This window comes from Neoarthrinium moseri (assembly GCF_022829205.1).
Source record: "Neoarthrinium moseri strain CBS 164.80 chromosome Unknown scaffold22_Wmoseri_CBS_16480, whole genome shotgun sequence".
In the NCBI taxonomy this organism is placed as follows: Eukaryota; Fungi; Ascomycota; class Sordariomycetes; order Amphisphaeriales; family Apiosporaceae; genus Neoarthrinium; species Neoarthrinium moseri.
In genome coordinates, this window is record NW_026055136.1 from 296,456 (window position 1) to 313,110 (window position 16,655).

General features: G+C 52.5%; 9 protein-coding genes across 9 annotated transcripts; 5 read left to right on the top strand and 4 right to left on the bottom strand.

Annotated features, from left to right (window-relative positions):
- Positions 1-308: 308 nt before the first annotated feature.
- On the top strand, positions 309-2,050 carry JN550_006410 (uncharacterized protein; the record flags this gene model as incomplete). The annotated part of the gene is made up of 2 exons (XM_049318146.1): positions 309-1,009; positions 1,063-2,050. 2 exons carry the CDS (start codon positions 309-311, stop codon positions 2,048-2,050), a joined length of 1,689 nt encoding a protein of 562 aa, XP_049171629.1.
- Positions 2,051-2,725: 675 nt separating this feature from the next.
- JN550_006411 (uncharacterized protein) lies at positions 2,726-3,556 on the top strand (the record flags this gene model as incomplete). Its single annotated transcript, XM_049318147.1, has 1 exon — positions 2,726-3,556. The coding sequence occupies one exon, from the start codon at positions 2,726-2,728 to the stop codon at positions 3,554-3,556; it is 831 nt and encodes a 276-aa protein (XP_049171630.1).
- Positions 3,557-4,062: 506 nt separating this feature from the next.
- JN550_006412 (uncharacterized protein) lies at positions 4,063-5,043 on the top strand (the record flags this gene model as incomplete). The annotated part of the gene is made up of 5 exons (XM_049318148.1): positions 4,063-4,105; positions 4,165-4,648; positions 4,703-4,753; positions 4,816-4,915; positions 4,969-5,043. 5 exons carry the CDS (start codon positions 4,063-4,065, stop codon positions 5,041-5,043), a joined length of 753 nt encoding a protein of 250 aa, XP_049171631.1.
- Positions 5,044-5,505: 462 nt separating this feature from the next.
- Positions 5,506-7,055, bottom strand: JN550_006413 (uncharacterized protein; the record flags this gene model as incomplete). Its single annotated transcript, XM_049318149.1, has 3 exons — positions 5,506-6,387; positions 6,519-6,696; positions 6,961-7,055. 3 exons carry the CDS (start codon positions 7,053-7,055, stop codon positions 5,506-5,508), a joined length of 1,155 nt encoding a protein of 384 aa, XP_049171632.1.
- Positions 7,056-7,294: 239 nt separating this feature from the next.
- On the bottom strand, positions 7,295-8,251 carry JN550_006414 (uncharacterized protein; the record flags this gene model as incomplete). Its single annotated transcript, XM_049318150.1, has 1 exon — positions 7,295-8,251. One exon carries the CDS (start codon positions 8,249-8,251, stop codon positions 7,295-7,297), a length of 957 nt encoding a protein of 318 aa, XP_049171633.1.
- An 865-nt stretch (positions 8,252-9,116) lies between these two features.
- Positions 9,117-11,246, top strand: JN550_006415 (uncharacterized protein; the record flags this gene model as incomplete). Its single annotated transcript, XM_049318151.1, has 1 exon — positions 9,117-11,246. The coding sequence occupies one exon, from the start codon at positions 9,117-9,119 to the stop codon at positions 11,244-11,246; it is 2,130 nt and encodes a 709-aa protein (XP_049171634.1).
- An 842-nt stretch (positions 11,247-12,088) lies between these two features.
- Positions 12,089-12,844, top strand: JN550_006416 (uncharacterized protein; the record flags this gene model as incomplete). Its single annotated transcript, XM_049318152.1, has 1 exon — positions 12,089-12,844. The coding sequence occupies one exon, from the start codon at positions 12,089-12,091 to the stop codon at positions 12,842-12,844; it is 756 nt and encodes a 251-aa protein (XP_049171635.1).
- A 286-nt stretch (positions 12,845-13,130) lies between these two features.
- JN550_006417 (uncharacterized protein) lies at positions 13,131-14,173 on the bottom strand (the record flags this gene model as incomplete). Its single annotated transcript, XM_049318154.1, has 4 exons — positions 13,131-13,340; positions 13,390-13,434; positions 13,492-13,854; positions 13,928-14,173. The coding sequence occupies 4 exons, from the start codon at positions 14,171-14,173 to the stop codon at positions 13,131-13,133; spliced, it is 864 nt and encodes a 287-aa protein (XP_049171636.1).
- A 1,453-nt stretch (positions 14,174-15,626) lies between these two features.
- Positions 15,627-16,324, bottom strand: JN550_006418 (uncharacterized protein; the record flags this gene model as incomplete). Its single annotated transcript, XM_049318155.1, has 2 exons — positions 15,627-15,824; positions 15,893-16,324. The coding sequence occupies 2 exons, from the start codon at positions 16,322-16,324 to the stop codon at positions 15,627-15,629; spliced, it is 630 nt and encodes a 209-aa protein (XP_049171637.1).
- Positions 16,325-16,655: the final 331 nt, after the last annotated feature.

The window sequence follows — 16,655 nt, forward strand, 5'->3', positions numbered from 1 at the left end:
ACGCAGTTAATATAAAAAAAAGGAATGCACCTTTATTACCTGCAGGCGACGTTGTACACAGTTTCTGCAATCTCTGGTGTTTCTTAGATACAATCTGCAAAACCCCACCACGCGCCACATGTCGCCTGATGAGCTACCCCACCATTTTATTTCTTTACTAAGTCAATACACCTGGACACGTACATAAAACCACGGAGCTCGGGCCAGATCATCGTCACTGTCGGCGACGACAGCGAACCCCACGTTCACCAACACAGCTTGGCCGCCTCGCACATTCTCCCCATTGACCCTGCGACGCCTCACGAACCATGGCCGAAGAATCGAAACCCGTCGACCCCAAGCTCGCCGAAGCCGACGAGGCCCCCAAGGACAAGGGCAAGGGCAAGGCGCCTGCTGTTGAGTCCGACGATGAGGCAGAGGCAGAGGCAGAGGCAGACGACCCCGCCGCAGACCCCGCCGCGGCGTCCACGGGCGCCAAGAAGAAGAAGTCCAAGAAGAAGAAGCTCAAGGAGGCTCTGACCGGCAAGTCGTCGCAGACCGACCAAGAGGCCAAGCTGCACAAGGCCATCGACGGCCTCACCCCCGACCAGGTCTCCCAGCTGCTCGAACTCAACCCGGCCCTGGCAGGCGAGCTCGCAAAGGCCACCGGCAGCGACGACCTCAGCTCGGCCACCGACGCCCTCAAGCGCATCAAGCTGCAGGAGATCATGACCGGCCTGGCAGCCAGTGGCAAGAACGTCAAGGACATGGGCAGCTACAAGTTCTGGTCCACGCAGCCCGTGCCCAACTTTGGCGAGGAGCAGAAGTTCGAGGACGGCCCGATCAAGATCCAGAAAGTCGAGGACGTGCCCAAGGAACCTTCACCACTAGTCGCCGGCTTCGAGTGGTGCACTGTGGACATTTCCAGCCCCAAGGAGAACGAGGAGGTCCGTGAACTGCTGCAGGGGCACTACGTCGAGGACGATGAGGCCTTGTTCCGCTTCAACTACTCTTACAGCTTACTGCAATGGTGAGCGCCGCTATCCTTTCCTCTCACTCGCCAAATGCTAACTTGCGAAAAAGGGCAATGATGCCTCCGGGCTGGAAGAAGCAGTGGCACGTCGGCGTGCGGGCTACCCAATCGAAGAAGCTAGTGGCCTTCATTTCAGCCGTACCCGTCGAGATCCGCCTACGCAAGAACATCTTGCACGCCTCCGAGGTCAACTTCCTGTGCATCCACAAGAAGCTTCGGTCCAAGCGGCTGGCACCCGTCCTCATCAAGGAGGTCACCCGGCGATGCAACTTGGAGTCGGTTTGGCAGGCTATCTACACTGGAGGCATTGTGCTACCCACCCCGGTGAGCACATGTCGGTACTACCACCGTGCCATCGACTGGCAGAAGCTGTACGAGACCGGATTCAGCCCGCTGCCTGCTGGTTCCAAGCCTCAGTACCAAGTCCGCAAGTATCACGTGCCTGAGAAGACCTCGTTGAAGGGCTTGCGGGAGATGCAGGAGAGCGACGTCGACGCCGTCCACGACTTGCTGATAAGGTATCTGTCCAGATACGAGATTGCCCCTGACTGGAACAAGGAGGATATCCGCCACTGGCTCTTGCACAAGAAGGCCAAGGATCAGCTCGAGGAGCAGATCGTGTGGTCGTACGTCGTCGAGGATGAGAACAAGAAGATCACCGACTTCTTCTCCTTCTACTGCCTGGAATCGTCCGTCCTGCGCGAGTCGAAGCACAAGGTCGTCCGTGCGGGCTACGTCTTCTACTACGCCACCGAGGTTGGCCTGGGAGATTCAGTGGACAAGAGCGCGCTAAAGACCCGTCTCACCGACATGATGAAGGACGCGCTGGTGCTGTGCAAAAAGAACAAGTTTGACGTCTTCAACGCCCTATCTCTGATGGACAACGGCCTCTTTCTGGATGAGCTCAAGTTCGGTGCCGGAGACGGCCAGCTGCACTATTACCTGTTCAACTACCGTGCCAACCCCATAGCTGGAGGCGTTGACAAGAAGAACCGGCTGGACGAGGCGCTCAGTGGAGTTGGTTTCGTCATGCTCTAGATAGTAGTCTAACTCGGGTCAAAATCAAGAGATATACTCAAACGTAAACGCACTGCATATTCTGTCTTTTACCAGCGCGTTTTGGTCATTGAAAGATGTTCATGACCTTGAATGTCTTGGAACTCGATTGATATCTTTTAGTTTAGAGACTATCGATGCATTTTTCAGCTAAACAAAAATCGATATGTGGCTGAATGCGTGATGTGTACATCACCATGGGAACACTATGGGCACAATCTTCTTCGTGCCGATGAGTCAACTGTGGTGAGCTGAACATGGATCATTGTTTTTGGCGTTTGGATCGGCATTTTGCCAACCCGGTGTGCCATACTGGCTTCAACGGGTTAGTGCCGTGTTTATGGCTGGCTGGAGGCTGTCCCGAACTGCAACTCATCACCCGGACAAACGACGTGCATACCTTGAAATATATGAAAATTTGGTCCTGTCAATGAAGCAACACTGTCCACGATACGTGCTACAATGCATTACTCTAAGACTGCGGCCGTAAACATTTCTCGATATGTCGTACTGTGAGGTATGTTTTGTCTAAGACACTCTGCTCACTTTCAGCTGCTTCATTCAAGCCCAGTAGCTCCTTCTAACTATTAAAATGCCGCTGAATCCTTGGTTAGAACAAAAATCTGTCCACCACCAGCTCATTCAAGCATAAGCATTATGTCGAGAAAGAAGATAGAGCCTGCATCTCTCATCAACTCGGTGCTCCGCACATTCCCCCAGCCCGAAAACGGCTTCACGCCTAATGGAGTCTACAAGGAGCCCAAATACACTTTCACCAACTCGTACGATCTGTACATAAGTGGTGACAACCTGGCGGCAAGTCCTTCCACAGAGGCCAAGAAGCACTTCGACAACATGCGAAAGGCAGGTTGGACAGCCAATTGGATCGATAGAGACCAGAAAGATCATTTCGTCGAGGTCCAGCACGTCGTTGACCTCTTGGCCGGGGGCCCACTGGGCCAGGGCCAATGGCTGAAAGCTTCATTTCAACAGTACCTGCATCTTGCATGGTACCAGAACGACCGCCGAAATACTTGGAACATCCCTACCTCGCTCAATATTCGCAAGGGCAAGATTTTGCTCTTCCAGTATATACAGTCTGGGCAACTCACCAGGATAACGCCGCCGTCTGGGGGTACGCCGTTAACAGACCCCTTCGAGGCAGTGCAGCTCAATTTCCTCGCCGAATACCTCTTCTGTTTCAACAAGGACAAGTCTACACCCTTCCTTCAGCTGATGGAGCTCTCTGTCGACATGGCGACCTGCGAAGACAATGACGTGACAAAGCTGACCCGGTACGTGGGCAAGCGAATTTTTGACGAACTTGTCAAAGCGTTCCTGAGCTGGTCGGCATCTCGAGGGGACGAGAGATATGATCGGAGGTTTTTTGACCAGTATTATGCCCAGAGATCCAGCAAGCGTCTAGCGCTAGAAACGAAAGACTGCATACTGGAGTTTACGACTGCCAATCTTGTTGACGGCCAGTAGTCACGACCTGGAGGATAATATTATTCTGTAAATCCAAATACCAATATCTATGCGCACTCTCTGCAGCTCCCAAAGTTCTACCCGTGTATAGAAACTAACTACGAAGTGGCCCATTGTAAGAACCACGATGTAGAAGCCTAGGAGTGTGATGCCATAGCGACTGAAGATATATACCACGCTGTTTTCCCGGGGCCGTGCAGTACCTGTCATATCCCGAGTCTAGGTACATAATCAGCACAAATGTACGTTGACCAACAACTTGCAGGCTGTAAGGGAGCAGATGGTATGACTTTGGACCCGAGCAAGGGACTGTGCTTACCCAGTTGGATCTCCACGTCGGTTGCTGCTGTGCCGTACAATTAGCTGAGGGGGTCCGCACTTATTAATTCTCACCTTCTTCGTATTATTAAACGCCAGGCGTGCAATTGCTTCCGTCCCGATACCTTCACCAACATACTTTTTTGCCTCAGGGGAAATCCTTCTAGATTAATTGCACTCGTCGGGCAATGTCAGACCAACTTGTCGTAGTCATCACCGGCGCTGGCAGGGGTATGTTTACGTGTTTAGCATGAACTTATGAATAGTAATCTCAGACAACAGATCATCAGGCCTTGGTAAAACTTTGGCGCAAATCTATCTCGCACGTCCACAATGTTCTGTTGTTGGAAGCGTCCGTGATGAAACAGCCACCGGAGTTACAGAACTGAAGGCGGCTCCTCGAGGAGACGGATCGAGCTTGCTGATTGTCAAGATTGAAAGCTCTTCTTCCACAGATGCAAGCAAAGCGGTTAAAGAGATGGTGGCTGCAGGTATCGATCACATCGACATCCTGATCCCCAATGCTGGCATGAGCCCCGACATAGAGCCAATCGAGACGGTCGACATTTCAGTCTTGTCAACTACATTCAACGTTAACGCAATGGGTCCTCTGTCCTTATACCAGGCCTGCCGCGCGTTGCTCAAGAAATCAAAGAATCCAAAGTTTGTGCCTATGACCAGTGCTACTGGCAGTATTAGTGGGATGGAACAGGGCCGAACTTTTATCGCGCCATCTTACTGCATCTCGAAGGCGGCCCTGAACTGGATCACCCTGTATGTCTGTGTTAGATTATTTCAGTAAAATGAAGCTCATGGACTATCATACAGTGCAGCTCATTGTAGCAACGAGTGGCTTGTCGCTATTGCCATCACCCCAGGGTAAGACTTTGCAGTGTTCGAGATCCTTTCAATCCTCAGGAACTAAAGCTGATAATCATCAGGTTGATAGCTACCGATATGGGAAACAAGACCACCGCATATTTAGGCCGGGCCAAGCCAACTTGGACCGCAGAAAACAATGCTGAGAAGATAGTAAAACTGGTCAGTTCATGCCCTTTTCGCCCTAGAAGACCCAAATACCTGACTTCTAGTAGATTGACGACGCTAGTCGTGAGAACTACTCTGGAAAGTTCATGGATGCTATAACTGGTAAAGAGCTCCCCTGGTAACAGGACATGATTCATTTCAACATATGAGAGAGAGAGAGAGAACGCTTCCAAGGGAGCGCAATATCTCTCTCCTGGAAATACTTTGGGGCTGGTAACCAGACACTTTACTGTACGGGAAACCTAGCCAGACGGTCCGCTATAGAAGGCTACAGTAGCAATTCATCTTTCACTGTACCAGTATCTGGTTCCCGACCTAGAGTTTCACGTGTTGCCTTACCAGTTCGGTCCTATTCATTGCCGCCGACCTTAAGTTTTTCTTGGGTATCGGGTTTAAGAGAAGAAGCTAATAGCAGCAACTCAAATAGAATCGAGGAAGTCCAGATTCAAATGGAAGAACAGCCGTTCCTTCAATATATATGGTCTTGGACTTTAGTTTATTGATCAGGCTTCAGCCTTCATGAACTTAGAATATTTCAACCCGCTAAGATCTACTAATCTATAGTATAATGAAACCTCCATGCATTAGTTGCTCAAGCGCGAGTTCAAATCTTCTGCAATGGAAAAGCGCTCTTCCAGGGTCTTGGCTAGCCAATCTGGACGCTCGACGATGGGTGCATGGCCCATTCCCTCAATGATGAGCCCGGCCCCAGGTTGTAGGTACTCGATCAGCTTCTTGCCGTGAGGCAAAGTGATCATACCATCTTCCGTGCCATGCATCACCAAGATCCGCTCCCGGCCGACCTTGTCGCCCATCTCCTTCAACTGGGCAGGGGACTTATGATGCCAGCCGGCAGCGATCAGCTGAAGCAAAAATCCTTTGCGGGTGAAGCCCTCCGTGTCCATCTGCTTGTGGATCTCTTGGGCAGCAAAACGCTCGAAGTTGGTCTTGAACTTGAGGTACTCCCCTCCAGGTGGCAGAATTGCCTTGGACGTGGCAGCAGTGGGAACGCTGGCGTTATCTGGTTGATCGAGGTATTCCGAGCCAAACAGCTTGGACGCTGCATACTCGATGCTTCGGTCAAGCGATTTGGGCAGCAACATCGTGATACGATTCACCATGTTCTCAGTGAAGGACGTTGTGTTCTCGATCTGCGCCGCCGTGCCCAGAAGATTGAGGGTGCTGATGCGGTCTGGGATTAAGAAGCCCAGTTCCTGCGCAATCATCCCGCCCATTGAGAGGCCGCAGACGTTAACCTGCCGCGGCGCTGTCCAACCCACGTGGTCCAGGACCTCAATGATGTCACGTGCCATCACCGAGGTGGAATATCGCGACAAAGGCTTGCCGGAGCGTCCCATTCCTCGGTTATCTACGATCAGGACTGAGTACTTGTCGCCATTGTCGTGGCCGAAGTGCATTGTCTGCCGCTGGTAGGAGGTCTTCAGGAAGCCAAGTCCGCATATCCACTACAAGCAGTTAGTGTCAGAGACGCCCTGAGTTGGAGCAACCATAGGAAACAAGGCGCTTGACCGCCACAAGCGTTCACAGGCAGAAGAAATGCATCACACTGGAACGATGAGGAGAGCGTTTCGCTTACAAGCACCTTGATCGAGCCCTCTCCATGGATCTCCCAATCAATGTCAACCGGCGCGCCTCGGTCCGCTCCGACTGGTAGTAGCCCCCTCCGGTGAGGCTCTAGCTTCCATGAGGCTGTTGGAAAGGCCGGAAGCTTCTTGATTTCCTCCACAAGAGGCCGGGTTGAGGTGATACTGGTCCTGCCCTTGGTCAGCCATAAACCTCCGTAATGGTCTCGACGTGAAGTCTCACATGCTGACCTATGACGCTACCACTGATTCGTGGCCTGTGCGTGACGTATTCCGAATGGTGCGATGAAGGCTTGCAACACAATGCAAGAGAAATCGAGCGAGTGTGGTGTGAAGAGAAGATCTCGCAAAACGGCAGGCGGTCACATGCACATGCAGGAAAGCAGTCTCGCCACGAGGTTTTGGTGTTGCGATGGCGACGATCACGCCCTGTACCATGTAGGCTGAAGAAGCAGGTACCAGCCTCGGCTGGGTTTTAGTGTTGCTGATAGAATGATATCCACGATTGCTGCATAATATACTATCTGCATTGTGACTGTACAGCACTGGACATCATCTCACCCCTTCTGGTATTGTACTCACATGCATTCTCTGATTTCAAATCAATATCATTGTATTTACTCATACGGAGCTGGATTTCGAAACCTTTCAAGTGGACGTGGCCCGGATTGAGTCTCGACCCATGTGAATTGAGCAGCGATTTCATCGCGCCAGCATTTTCAACCTGTACTCAAATTTCTTACCTGAATGGATTCTCTGTTCAATGATCTCAAGCAGAAAGCTCCAATACCTGGACCCCTGCGCCCTGTGACTTCACCAAGGCAGCAAGCTTATTCCACTCCGACTTCGCACTGCGTATCGTCAAGGTAAGCTTATACGACTCGCCCGCCTTCGCCAACTCTCTAAGCGTCCCTGACATTTGCTTGAGCATTCCATAATGGCCCTTCAGCCGCTCAAAGAGAGTGTCAATCTCATCAGCCTGCTGCGCCTGCTGCCCTTGTGCCCCGTTCAGCTCATGTGCCTCAAGAGCGTTCGCTTCGGGGTAATCGTCATCCGAGCTGTTTGCCGGCGGATTTCCAAAGCAGAAACCGTCCTCGACCGGAATCAAAATTGGTCTTCCGAGTCCATCAGTAGCCGTTATGACGCCAGGGTAGAACTGGCTTGGGACTTTTGCCTGCATCAGTCGATGCTGCGAGTAGGCATCATCCAGAACTGTGCCCATATCTCCGACCCATGAAAAGGTCTCCTGCGCACTGGCGAGCTGTTGGTTGTCACTGTTCCACGTTGGGGGGAAAAGATCATCCTGGCCGGCTACCGGGAAATTCTTCCATGGAGATTGGTCCAAGAGACTAGTATTCAAGTCAGCAGGGTATGAAACGCCTGGGTGCTGATTGTCTGGGACGTCCGGGTTGCCGAAGCCAGGGTATGCAACTGGTGCATCACCTGTTGCATACTGCTGGAAGGGGACTTCAAAGTTGAACTCACCAAATGATGCAGTCTCGTAGTCTTGCGCCAGTTCAGAGGGAATAGTCTGGTCAATGAGGGCATCGATTTCGGTATATTGGTCAATTATAGCTGCAGCGAGAAGGTCGTAGGTGAGCTGGGGCATTTCGTTGAAATTCTGCTCCATATCTTCAACCGGGCAGAACTGGGAAGCCTGAGAAGCATCTGGGGGCAGGCTGGCAGCACCGAAATCGAAATATTCATTCATCCAGTCGTTGTCCATGTTGTAAGTATGTGGATTGGAGTGTCTTGAACAGTCTGATCTTGGTGATGAGTTTTGGATTGAGTCTATTGCTCTAAGTTTGAGTTGGCTATGGATAATACATGTGCGGGTTCTTATATACAAATCGGACTTTGTAGACTCACTACAAGGCCTTTGTTTGTTGACGAATGAATAACGACAACGTGGCTGATTGTTCATTCCCGTGTAAAGGGTGGAAACTTTGGCTTATGAGCCACGGCGTCTCCAAAGACTCATATTACAGGCACTGCGGTAGACAAAGAGATTGGACTTGGCATCGGGTCATGCCATGAAAGAATCCTTCTTAGTTTTTACATATCAACATCCAGGTTGTGATGTTAACTCGTGCACCTCCTAAACATTGCGCCCGTTGATCAACAAGACTAGAACGCTGGTGGAGCCATGAGCTGGTATACCTCTATGAAGGGTGGGGCCTCTTTGTTAGTCAGAATGACTTTGTGTCCTGAGTCTCTATGCGAATTTGATATGCCCCCTCATTACCAGAGAACGGGTTTGTAATGGAGCTGGGTAGTCGAGTCCGTAAACGGACTGCCGAGAGCCGATGATTCGCTCGGGCCCCGGGCAGGCCGGGAGGGGGTCCCCCTGTGGATCCTGGCGTTCAGCGGAATCCCAGCCCATTGGTAGCCTTATCGATAGGCTTAGGTAGCTGGGTCGGGAAGCCAGCCGGTACGGGGCGTTTTAGAAACACCTCCATTCTTACTCGCTGCTAGAGCTCCAGCTTCATTGAGTCAATTGCTCTTCTTCCATTACCGACAAGCGTAATAAGTTGTTGCCGTGCCAAAGAACCATTCCTGGGATTGAGGTTATCTGCTCAATTGTTTCTAAGATGCAGCGTGCAGGTGTGCGGCAGCTTGGGCGCAACCTGCTCCTGGCCCGCGGTGTGGCCCCTGTATCGTCAGTACCGGTTGGGACCGTGGCATCGACAGCGAGATACACCAGCACTGCAGTCAATGCAAAGACGGGTACGGGTCTATGGAGAGCGGCGGCAAGTCCCCCTGCGCTGAGGCAATCTCGACTGCTTAGCAACACCGCTGCTGCTGCTTCAAACCCCGACGCGGGGGAAGAAGGGCAAACGGGAACGTACAGCGAAGCAGACCACGAACATGCTGTCATTTCAACGTTTGATCTGTTTTCCATCGGCATTGGCCCATCGTCATCGCATACTGTTGGACCCATGCGCGCTGGCAATATCTTTATAACAGATCTGCTCGAGGCCGGTTTGCTTGAACAGGTCCACAAGATCCACATTACCCTCTACGGCAGTCTGGCGCTTACCGGAGAGGGACACATGACGCCTTCTGCCTTACTTCTTGGACTGGAGAGCGCTGACGTCGAGACTGTCGACACATCCTACGTGCCTGATCGCTTCGAGCAAATCAAGAGAGAGAAGAAACTATTCTTAGGTCAAGGGCTCCCAGAGGGCAAGGGCAGAGGCAAGGAGGTGAACTTCGACTATGATCAAGACTTCAAGTGGCAATGGGGCAAGAAACTCGCTCTCCACAGTAACGGTATGCGCCTTACCGTGTTCGATCAGGATGGCAACATGCTTGCTACCAATGAGCTTTTCAGCGTTGGCGGCGGGTTCGTTGTCAATGGCGCTTTGTCAACTGCTGCTTCCCAAGCTTCCTTGAGTAAATCTCAGGAGGGTGCTCTAGCTACTGCAGCCGACACAGAAGGCGCTGGCAGACATCCAGCTGACCTGGCGGAGAACATGTACTACAAGGAGATCAGACGATCAGATGCCGCAGGTGACCGTAGAACTGGCGCTGAGATAAAGCCCAGCACGGATTCCCAGGAAACCTCCGCCACATTGCCCGGTTCCACCGAATTGGAACTAGTTGATACGGCCAGTGCTGGCGGTGTATCAATGGGCGAGGCGTCAACATCACACGCTCAACAACCTCGTTATCCTTTTCGCGATGCCAGCAGCCTCTTGGCTTTATGCCACAAACACAATCTGACCATTGCGCAGCTCGTCTACGAAAATGAGAAGAGCCATGGATATACAGACGAAGAGATCTTTGACAAGGTCTGGCGCATTTGGGAAGTGATGGACAACAGCATCCTTGAGGGCGTACAGGCTCCACTGGACTCTACATTGCCTGGCTCTCTGAAATTGCACAGGCGAGCGCCGGCTTTATACAATCGACTGACTCGAGGACTGTATACAACACACACTCAAGCTTCCAGCAGTGCCGATTCCAACAGTCCTTTGTCAGCTCCGAAGCCAGCTTCGTCGGCGTTGGCGCGGAGAGACAATTCCAACAAACGAGGGCCACCTCGCATACACGGTTCCATCTCTCACGCGGTCTTGCCCTCGCCGTTGAGACGGACAACATTCCCTGCCATGGACCACCTAAGTGTATATGCTATCGCAGTGAATGAGACCAATGCCGCTGGCGGGAGAATCGTGACCGCCCCAACCAACGGTGCCGCTGGTATCATTCCTGCAGTGCTCAAATACACTGTCGAGTTCATAAGTGATAACCCTGAACGCGATGTACCAACATTCCTGTTGACAGCCGCGGCTATCGGTATGCTGTACAAGCGTGGTGCAACCATTTCCGCCGCTGAGGGAGGTTGCATGGCCGAGGTTGGTGTCGCATGCTCCATGGCGGCAGGTGCGTTCGCTGCCTGCATGGGTGCTAGCCCGGAGATCATCGAACAGGCGGCCGAGATTGGCATCGAGCATAACTTGGGGTTGACGTGTGATCCCATCGGAGGTTTGGTTCAGGCGCCTTGCATCGAGCGTAACGCTCTAGGTGCCATCAAGGCCATCTCCAGTGCAAACCTGGCGCTCAGCAGTTCGGGAACTCAAAAGGTGCGACTCGACGACGCCATTCGTGCGATGCGCCTGACAGCCAAGGGCATGCGCAATGAATTCAAGGAGACCAGCTTGAGTGGTTTGGCAACCAGTGTGCCTCTCCACATCCCCGTCAGTGTGCCTGACTGCTGATCACGGACGTCCTGCCAGCATATGTCATGGCGCGATTCAATGCAACCTAAGATTTTCTTGAGTTAGCTCTTTCTTCTTTCATCACGTTGTAGCGTTGCAGAGGGCTAGAGAAAGGCGACAGGTCACCTGTCTCAGTACAGTATGCGGTTTGTCGACTGGATTACACTGGGCTCCATTGCACCTCCAGGCCGATATGTGCTCCCGCCAGTCTGAGCAGCGACTAGAAACATGGCCTTCCCGGAATAGTATCGAACTTCCCGTTTACTGGGGGCCTATATCTGCTGGGGATCACCGACCAACCTGATTCCTGGCCGATGAAGCACCATACCAACGAAAACCCGTGTTGTGGTGCTAGTTTAGAGGCAGGGGCTACCAGCCTCGTGTTTGGGTAGGACCATTTCGGCTTTCGGCTTCCTCTTTGTCATTCCTATTTCTTAATGCGCGTTGGCCCAGGCGAGCGCGTTCTGATCTGCGTTGTTACATTGATCGGTTTAAAGTTCCCACAGGACGAGGTGATAGAAAAGTTAGAGACTCAGGTCAATAGACTTCTCCTTATGTTCAGGGGCTCCAATAAAGTTAGAGAATATTTCAGGGTGTTATTGCGCCGTTCGGAGATGAGTCTTTGGGAGCCTACCCAGGTACTTAAAGACACAATCCCAGCACTTCGTAGTTGAAAACCTACTGCTCAAGTTTTCTTTTTTTTGGCAACGCATCGGCCGTCGAGAAAGGGGGTCATAGAGACAGTCTACAACAGTCAACATACCAACAAGCTTTGGGCTCAAACATCCATACTCATTTTAATTCGGCCAAACACATTATCGAAATAGTTACATACTACAATCATGCCTCAAGCCAAGTTGCCGGCTAAGAAACCTAAGGGAGCGACTGCCCAGCCCAAAGCTTCAACCATTAAGCCTTCCAAGGCATCAAAACTGCAGTTCTGGAAGAAACGCAAACAAGATGACAAACCAGAAGAACCCAACTACCCACCGAACCCTGCAATCAAGGCTGCTCCCTTCCCTGCACCTAGGATACAGCGCATCGCCGAATGGCAGCGCAAGCCGAGTATTCTGAAACCGTACTGCACGCCAATGGTGATCGCTGCACTCAAGTCGATCGACCAGCGCACGACATCAATCAACTTTCACCCCATCAATCGCATCAAGGTCGATCCTTCTCTGGCGCCGGTTCTAGGAGATCTTTGGGAGTCGCCGTCGACAGCAGCCAGCTACACCCCGCTGTTACGCCTCTTCTTCACGGCACCAGTGGTCGAAGGGATCGTTGCAGACGTCGCCACTATTGAAAGGCGAATTCGCAGGCACCTTACCAGGGGCGTGTGCTGCACCTGGTTTGACATGCTCCGCGAGGATCTGGATAGCGTGTGGGAGCGGGCGGAGCGCGAACACTTTGCGCGCGAGGAGGAGATGTGGTTCGTGCCGCGGCTGGTGCGTCGATCCAGGCGGGTGACCTGCTCCGATGCGTATCGGCATCGCGAAATCAAGGAGTGGCGGTGGAAGGATGGAAAGTGGTGGGTCGAGAGCATGTTTCCCAAGGCCAAGATCGTTGTTGATAGAATGACCGACGAGCACGGTTTCTGATTACGAGGATGAAGATCGGGAGCACGTGGCAGTAGACAGACTGGACAAAACAGACGTTGTTCTCGTTCTCAATAGGGGTATCTAAAAATGCAATAAGGCCCATCTGTAATTTATACAACGCCACCCATGCCCACTGTTATCCTCCATCGATTACCGGGCGCTTTTTAGCCTTTTCGGCTCGTCATCGTCTGAAGCCTCACTGCAATTCACACCTGATTCAGAAATTTGTCTCCTGTTTCCTGAGTATTAAAGTTGGTGATGCTACACTTCCGTTTCGTGGAGCATTCTAGCGGGTTGGTATAAAGTTCTTCGAGTCTTCTTCCTGTTGGGCAAAGGACTCGGGAAATGCTGCAATTCCAGCAATGATGCCGGCCACCATGAAAAGAATCGAGATGATCGACCAGATGACGCCCCAGCACTGAGAAGAGCCGCCATATCTCTGTGCGAAAACGCTGGCGTCTGAGCTGTTTACTTTACGTAGGATCAGGTCATCGCACTGTTTTGAGTCAGCAAGCAGCTTGAGAGGGTCTTTCGACCATACTTACGATATCCCAGACACTGTACAAAGAGGACATGACGCCAATAAAGAGCTGGAGGTTTTATTAGTCTCAGATTCATCCTCAGGTATATTAACGAGGGAAACTTACCACCACAAATCTCAAGGGCTCAGCGTGCACAATGAACCAGCACGCGATGATCAGACCGACGGCAAGGAGCACCGTTAAGATCGTCAACCAGTCTCTCTTGCCCCACCACAGTGTAAGCAGAAAACAGACTCCGAGGACGATACTCGCCACCTTGCTCGCGACAATATCAAAGCCGCAAAAGATGAGCAGGGCACCGATAAGAGACGATCCAAGGTAGCCTGCCGGGAGGGTGATGGCGCTCTTGCCTCCCACCATGTGCGTCACGCCACCTTCACGGGGATCAAGCGAGATAGACTTGACGCGGCCGCCGGTGCAGACCGCCGTGATGGCATGTCCGAACTCGTGGAACGCGATAACCAGCATCTGAATGCGCGGTAAGCAACGAGCATATACTCACGGGGGGAAACCTCCCAAATATGCGCCCGCGCTCACTTACTTTGAAAGGCCATAGACTCCATCGCACGTACGGCAAATTCCACAGAATAGCGATGACGACGATATACACTGCGATTATTCCAAGCGTGACCTTCTGCGCATCGCTGGAGACAGTCAAGTCGCGGCGCGAAAGGACGTCGCGGGTTGCGAGCCTGGCGACCCCCGGGCCGGCTGCCACCACGGCCGCCCTGGCGCTTCGGACTAGCTGCCCGGCAAAGACTCCGGACTTCTCGTAGACGGGGGCCATGTTCTGGAACGAGGAAAACGAATGTAGGGAGCGAGCGAGACGTGTACTTGGATGATTAGGAAGAGGGGACGTCGAGGGACAGGCCGCCGCATCAAATAAACCAGCCGTGCAACGCAACGGGCGGGCGTTGCAGGTTTTTGTGAAGGCCGGGGGGCGGCGTCATTCCTGTCGAGCCAAATCTCGTGTGGTCGGCCATGCCGCACTGCCGTTGGCTGACGTGGACGCTGATGCGCGGCATTGTAATGCGCCCCCTGGGTCCCCCCGTGGCACCACCGCTGAAACAACCAACCCTCAGAGGTGCCGGGACCAATTGGCCGCGACTGATCACCGCTGCGCCCCCCATTCTGGCCGTGGCTGTGGCTGCAGTAGCCGCTAAAGGCCCAGCCCTGGGGTACGTCAACCTTGGATAAGGCTGCGCCGAGAGCCGGGGTCAACCAGGATCAGAACGCTGAGCCAGGGGTACTATGGTAATCACCAAGGTTAAGGTAGAAGTTAGCTTGGGATATCTAAAGAGAGCGCACCGAACCGGCACCCTTGGTCCATCCGATTGCATCTTGATGCTTACACGTGGAAGTTTATGTTCTGCATCTCATTCATCGCGCGCTCCAGTGCCACCCAGAACGATTACTGACCTTGTCGAGGGAGAGAAGTGCGTTGCATAGAGTTACAGACTACAGAAGTACTCTTCGCCACATGAGACGACCGACCACTTCGCTGATCTCTGCAACGCAAACCACCACATAAAGTCATCCGCTTGGTATTTCGAGTCAAGTCTTTGCCAAGTATATATTGCTATTTCGGAATTTCAGACGTTAGCCAACACAACCTCTCGGCATGCTTGCTTCGATGCACTTTACGCGGTGATGCCCTGTCCACCTGGAAAGTTAAGCGCGCTAGTAGCTCAATCACTCTATGTTTTCTCAATGTAACGGTCTTCCACCTTGGTCTTTCAGCTCACTCGGCGCTCTCCATGTCCATCGTCGGCCACGGTTACCACAGCACGGACATGTGTGTGCAGATAAACATACCTAGGAAGCGGCTTGCACGAAGTCGCCCCTGTATGCCTCCAGTCACTACCTCATTCCTGGCATGAGTTCATATATTGATGCCCTCAAAGTATCCAATTTTGCCCACATGATTCGGTGGTGTCTGCGTATACCGAAGCAGGCTATACAAGACTGCAAGAACATGATCCCGCGTGTGAGCTGCGCTAGTGACGAGGGAACTAACAACTCACTCAGTTGCACCAATGGTGCGCTGTTGGCATTTGCAAAATCACTCGTACAACGTTACATATTTCTACACATCACAACGAGAATACATAGCCGGGTGCGACTGATGGAGTCAATTGCTCGAGGACAAGCTTTGTCGCCTATGCTAGCTCTAGCTTTTCTCGCAGTAGCAGTTCTTGAAGTCCGGTGCCCTCCTCGGTGCTCTCAATCCTATGAAACTGTTACAGAGGTTTGAAGATGGCCCATTGAACATTAGAGTGCTTTCCAGGGCCCTGATTGTTGTCGCAATGCATATCTCCCTCGAACTGAACACGAGGGTCGCCTGCGCGCTTCTGCATGGCAACAGTGATGATGTCGGTGATGTCCTGGGTTCCAATGTACGTGCCGAAGAAATCCGTTGTGTGGATGCCGAACACACACTGCATAACGACACACGATTAGCCAATGCCGCGTGAAGACAGAAAGAGGGTTGCGACTGCATACGTACCGTGTCATGGTAGGCAACTCGACACCAGTCCTTGTTATCGGGAAGATCAGCACCCTGGAAGATGGCGAACCAGCCCGGGCCACCCTTCATCTGGTTGATGACGGCGCTGCAGTCGATCTGGTTGGCCGAACCTAGGGTGGTCTTGTCTATAAAGGTACTCTCGCCGCATTTGTTGGTGTCGGAACCGCCGTGAAATACAATGCGGCGCTCGAGGTCGGGCGCTGTGGACGGTGCGGATGACTGGTCGACAGGGCTGAAATTCTTATGGAGCCAGACAGTCTGCACGGTACCATCAGGCATGGTGGTGTTGTAGGGGACCATGCCAGGGTCAGGGCCGTTGGAGTGAAAGGAGGGCTGGACATCAGGACTGGTTGGAGCACCCATCGCTATGCTGGCCAGCAGGATGGCCAGGAGTGACATGGTGTGTCGCATGGTTAGATGATGTGTTTGCAGTCAGACAAAGAGTGCTGGCAAGGCTTCTTTGAAGAATAAGCTCGAACTGGTTCGAAGAGGGGATAGTGGCGAGCTGGGTTGATTGAGGAATGATGGGAGGGCGTTATCTCTACTGGTGGTGAAATAGACGTCACGTACCTAGGCAGGTGAATCCAGTATCTGGAAATCGGTAGCCTAGCTCCGCTATCAGTGAATCAGAAGACTTGGGTAGCTTACTGTGTATATCAGGGCAAGCACAATGCCTTCATTGTAATCGGAAATGGTACTCGCTCTCATGTCTTCCCCCGGCCAGGTCGCTCCACGTACACAT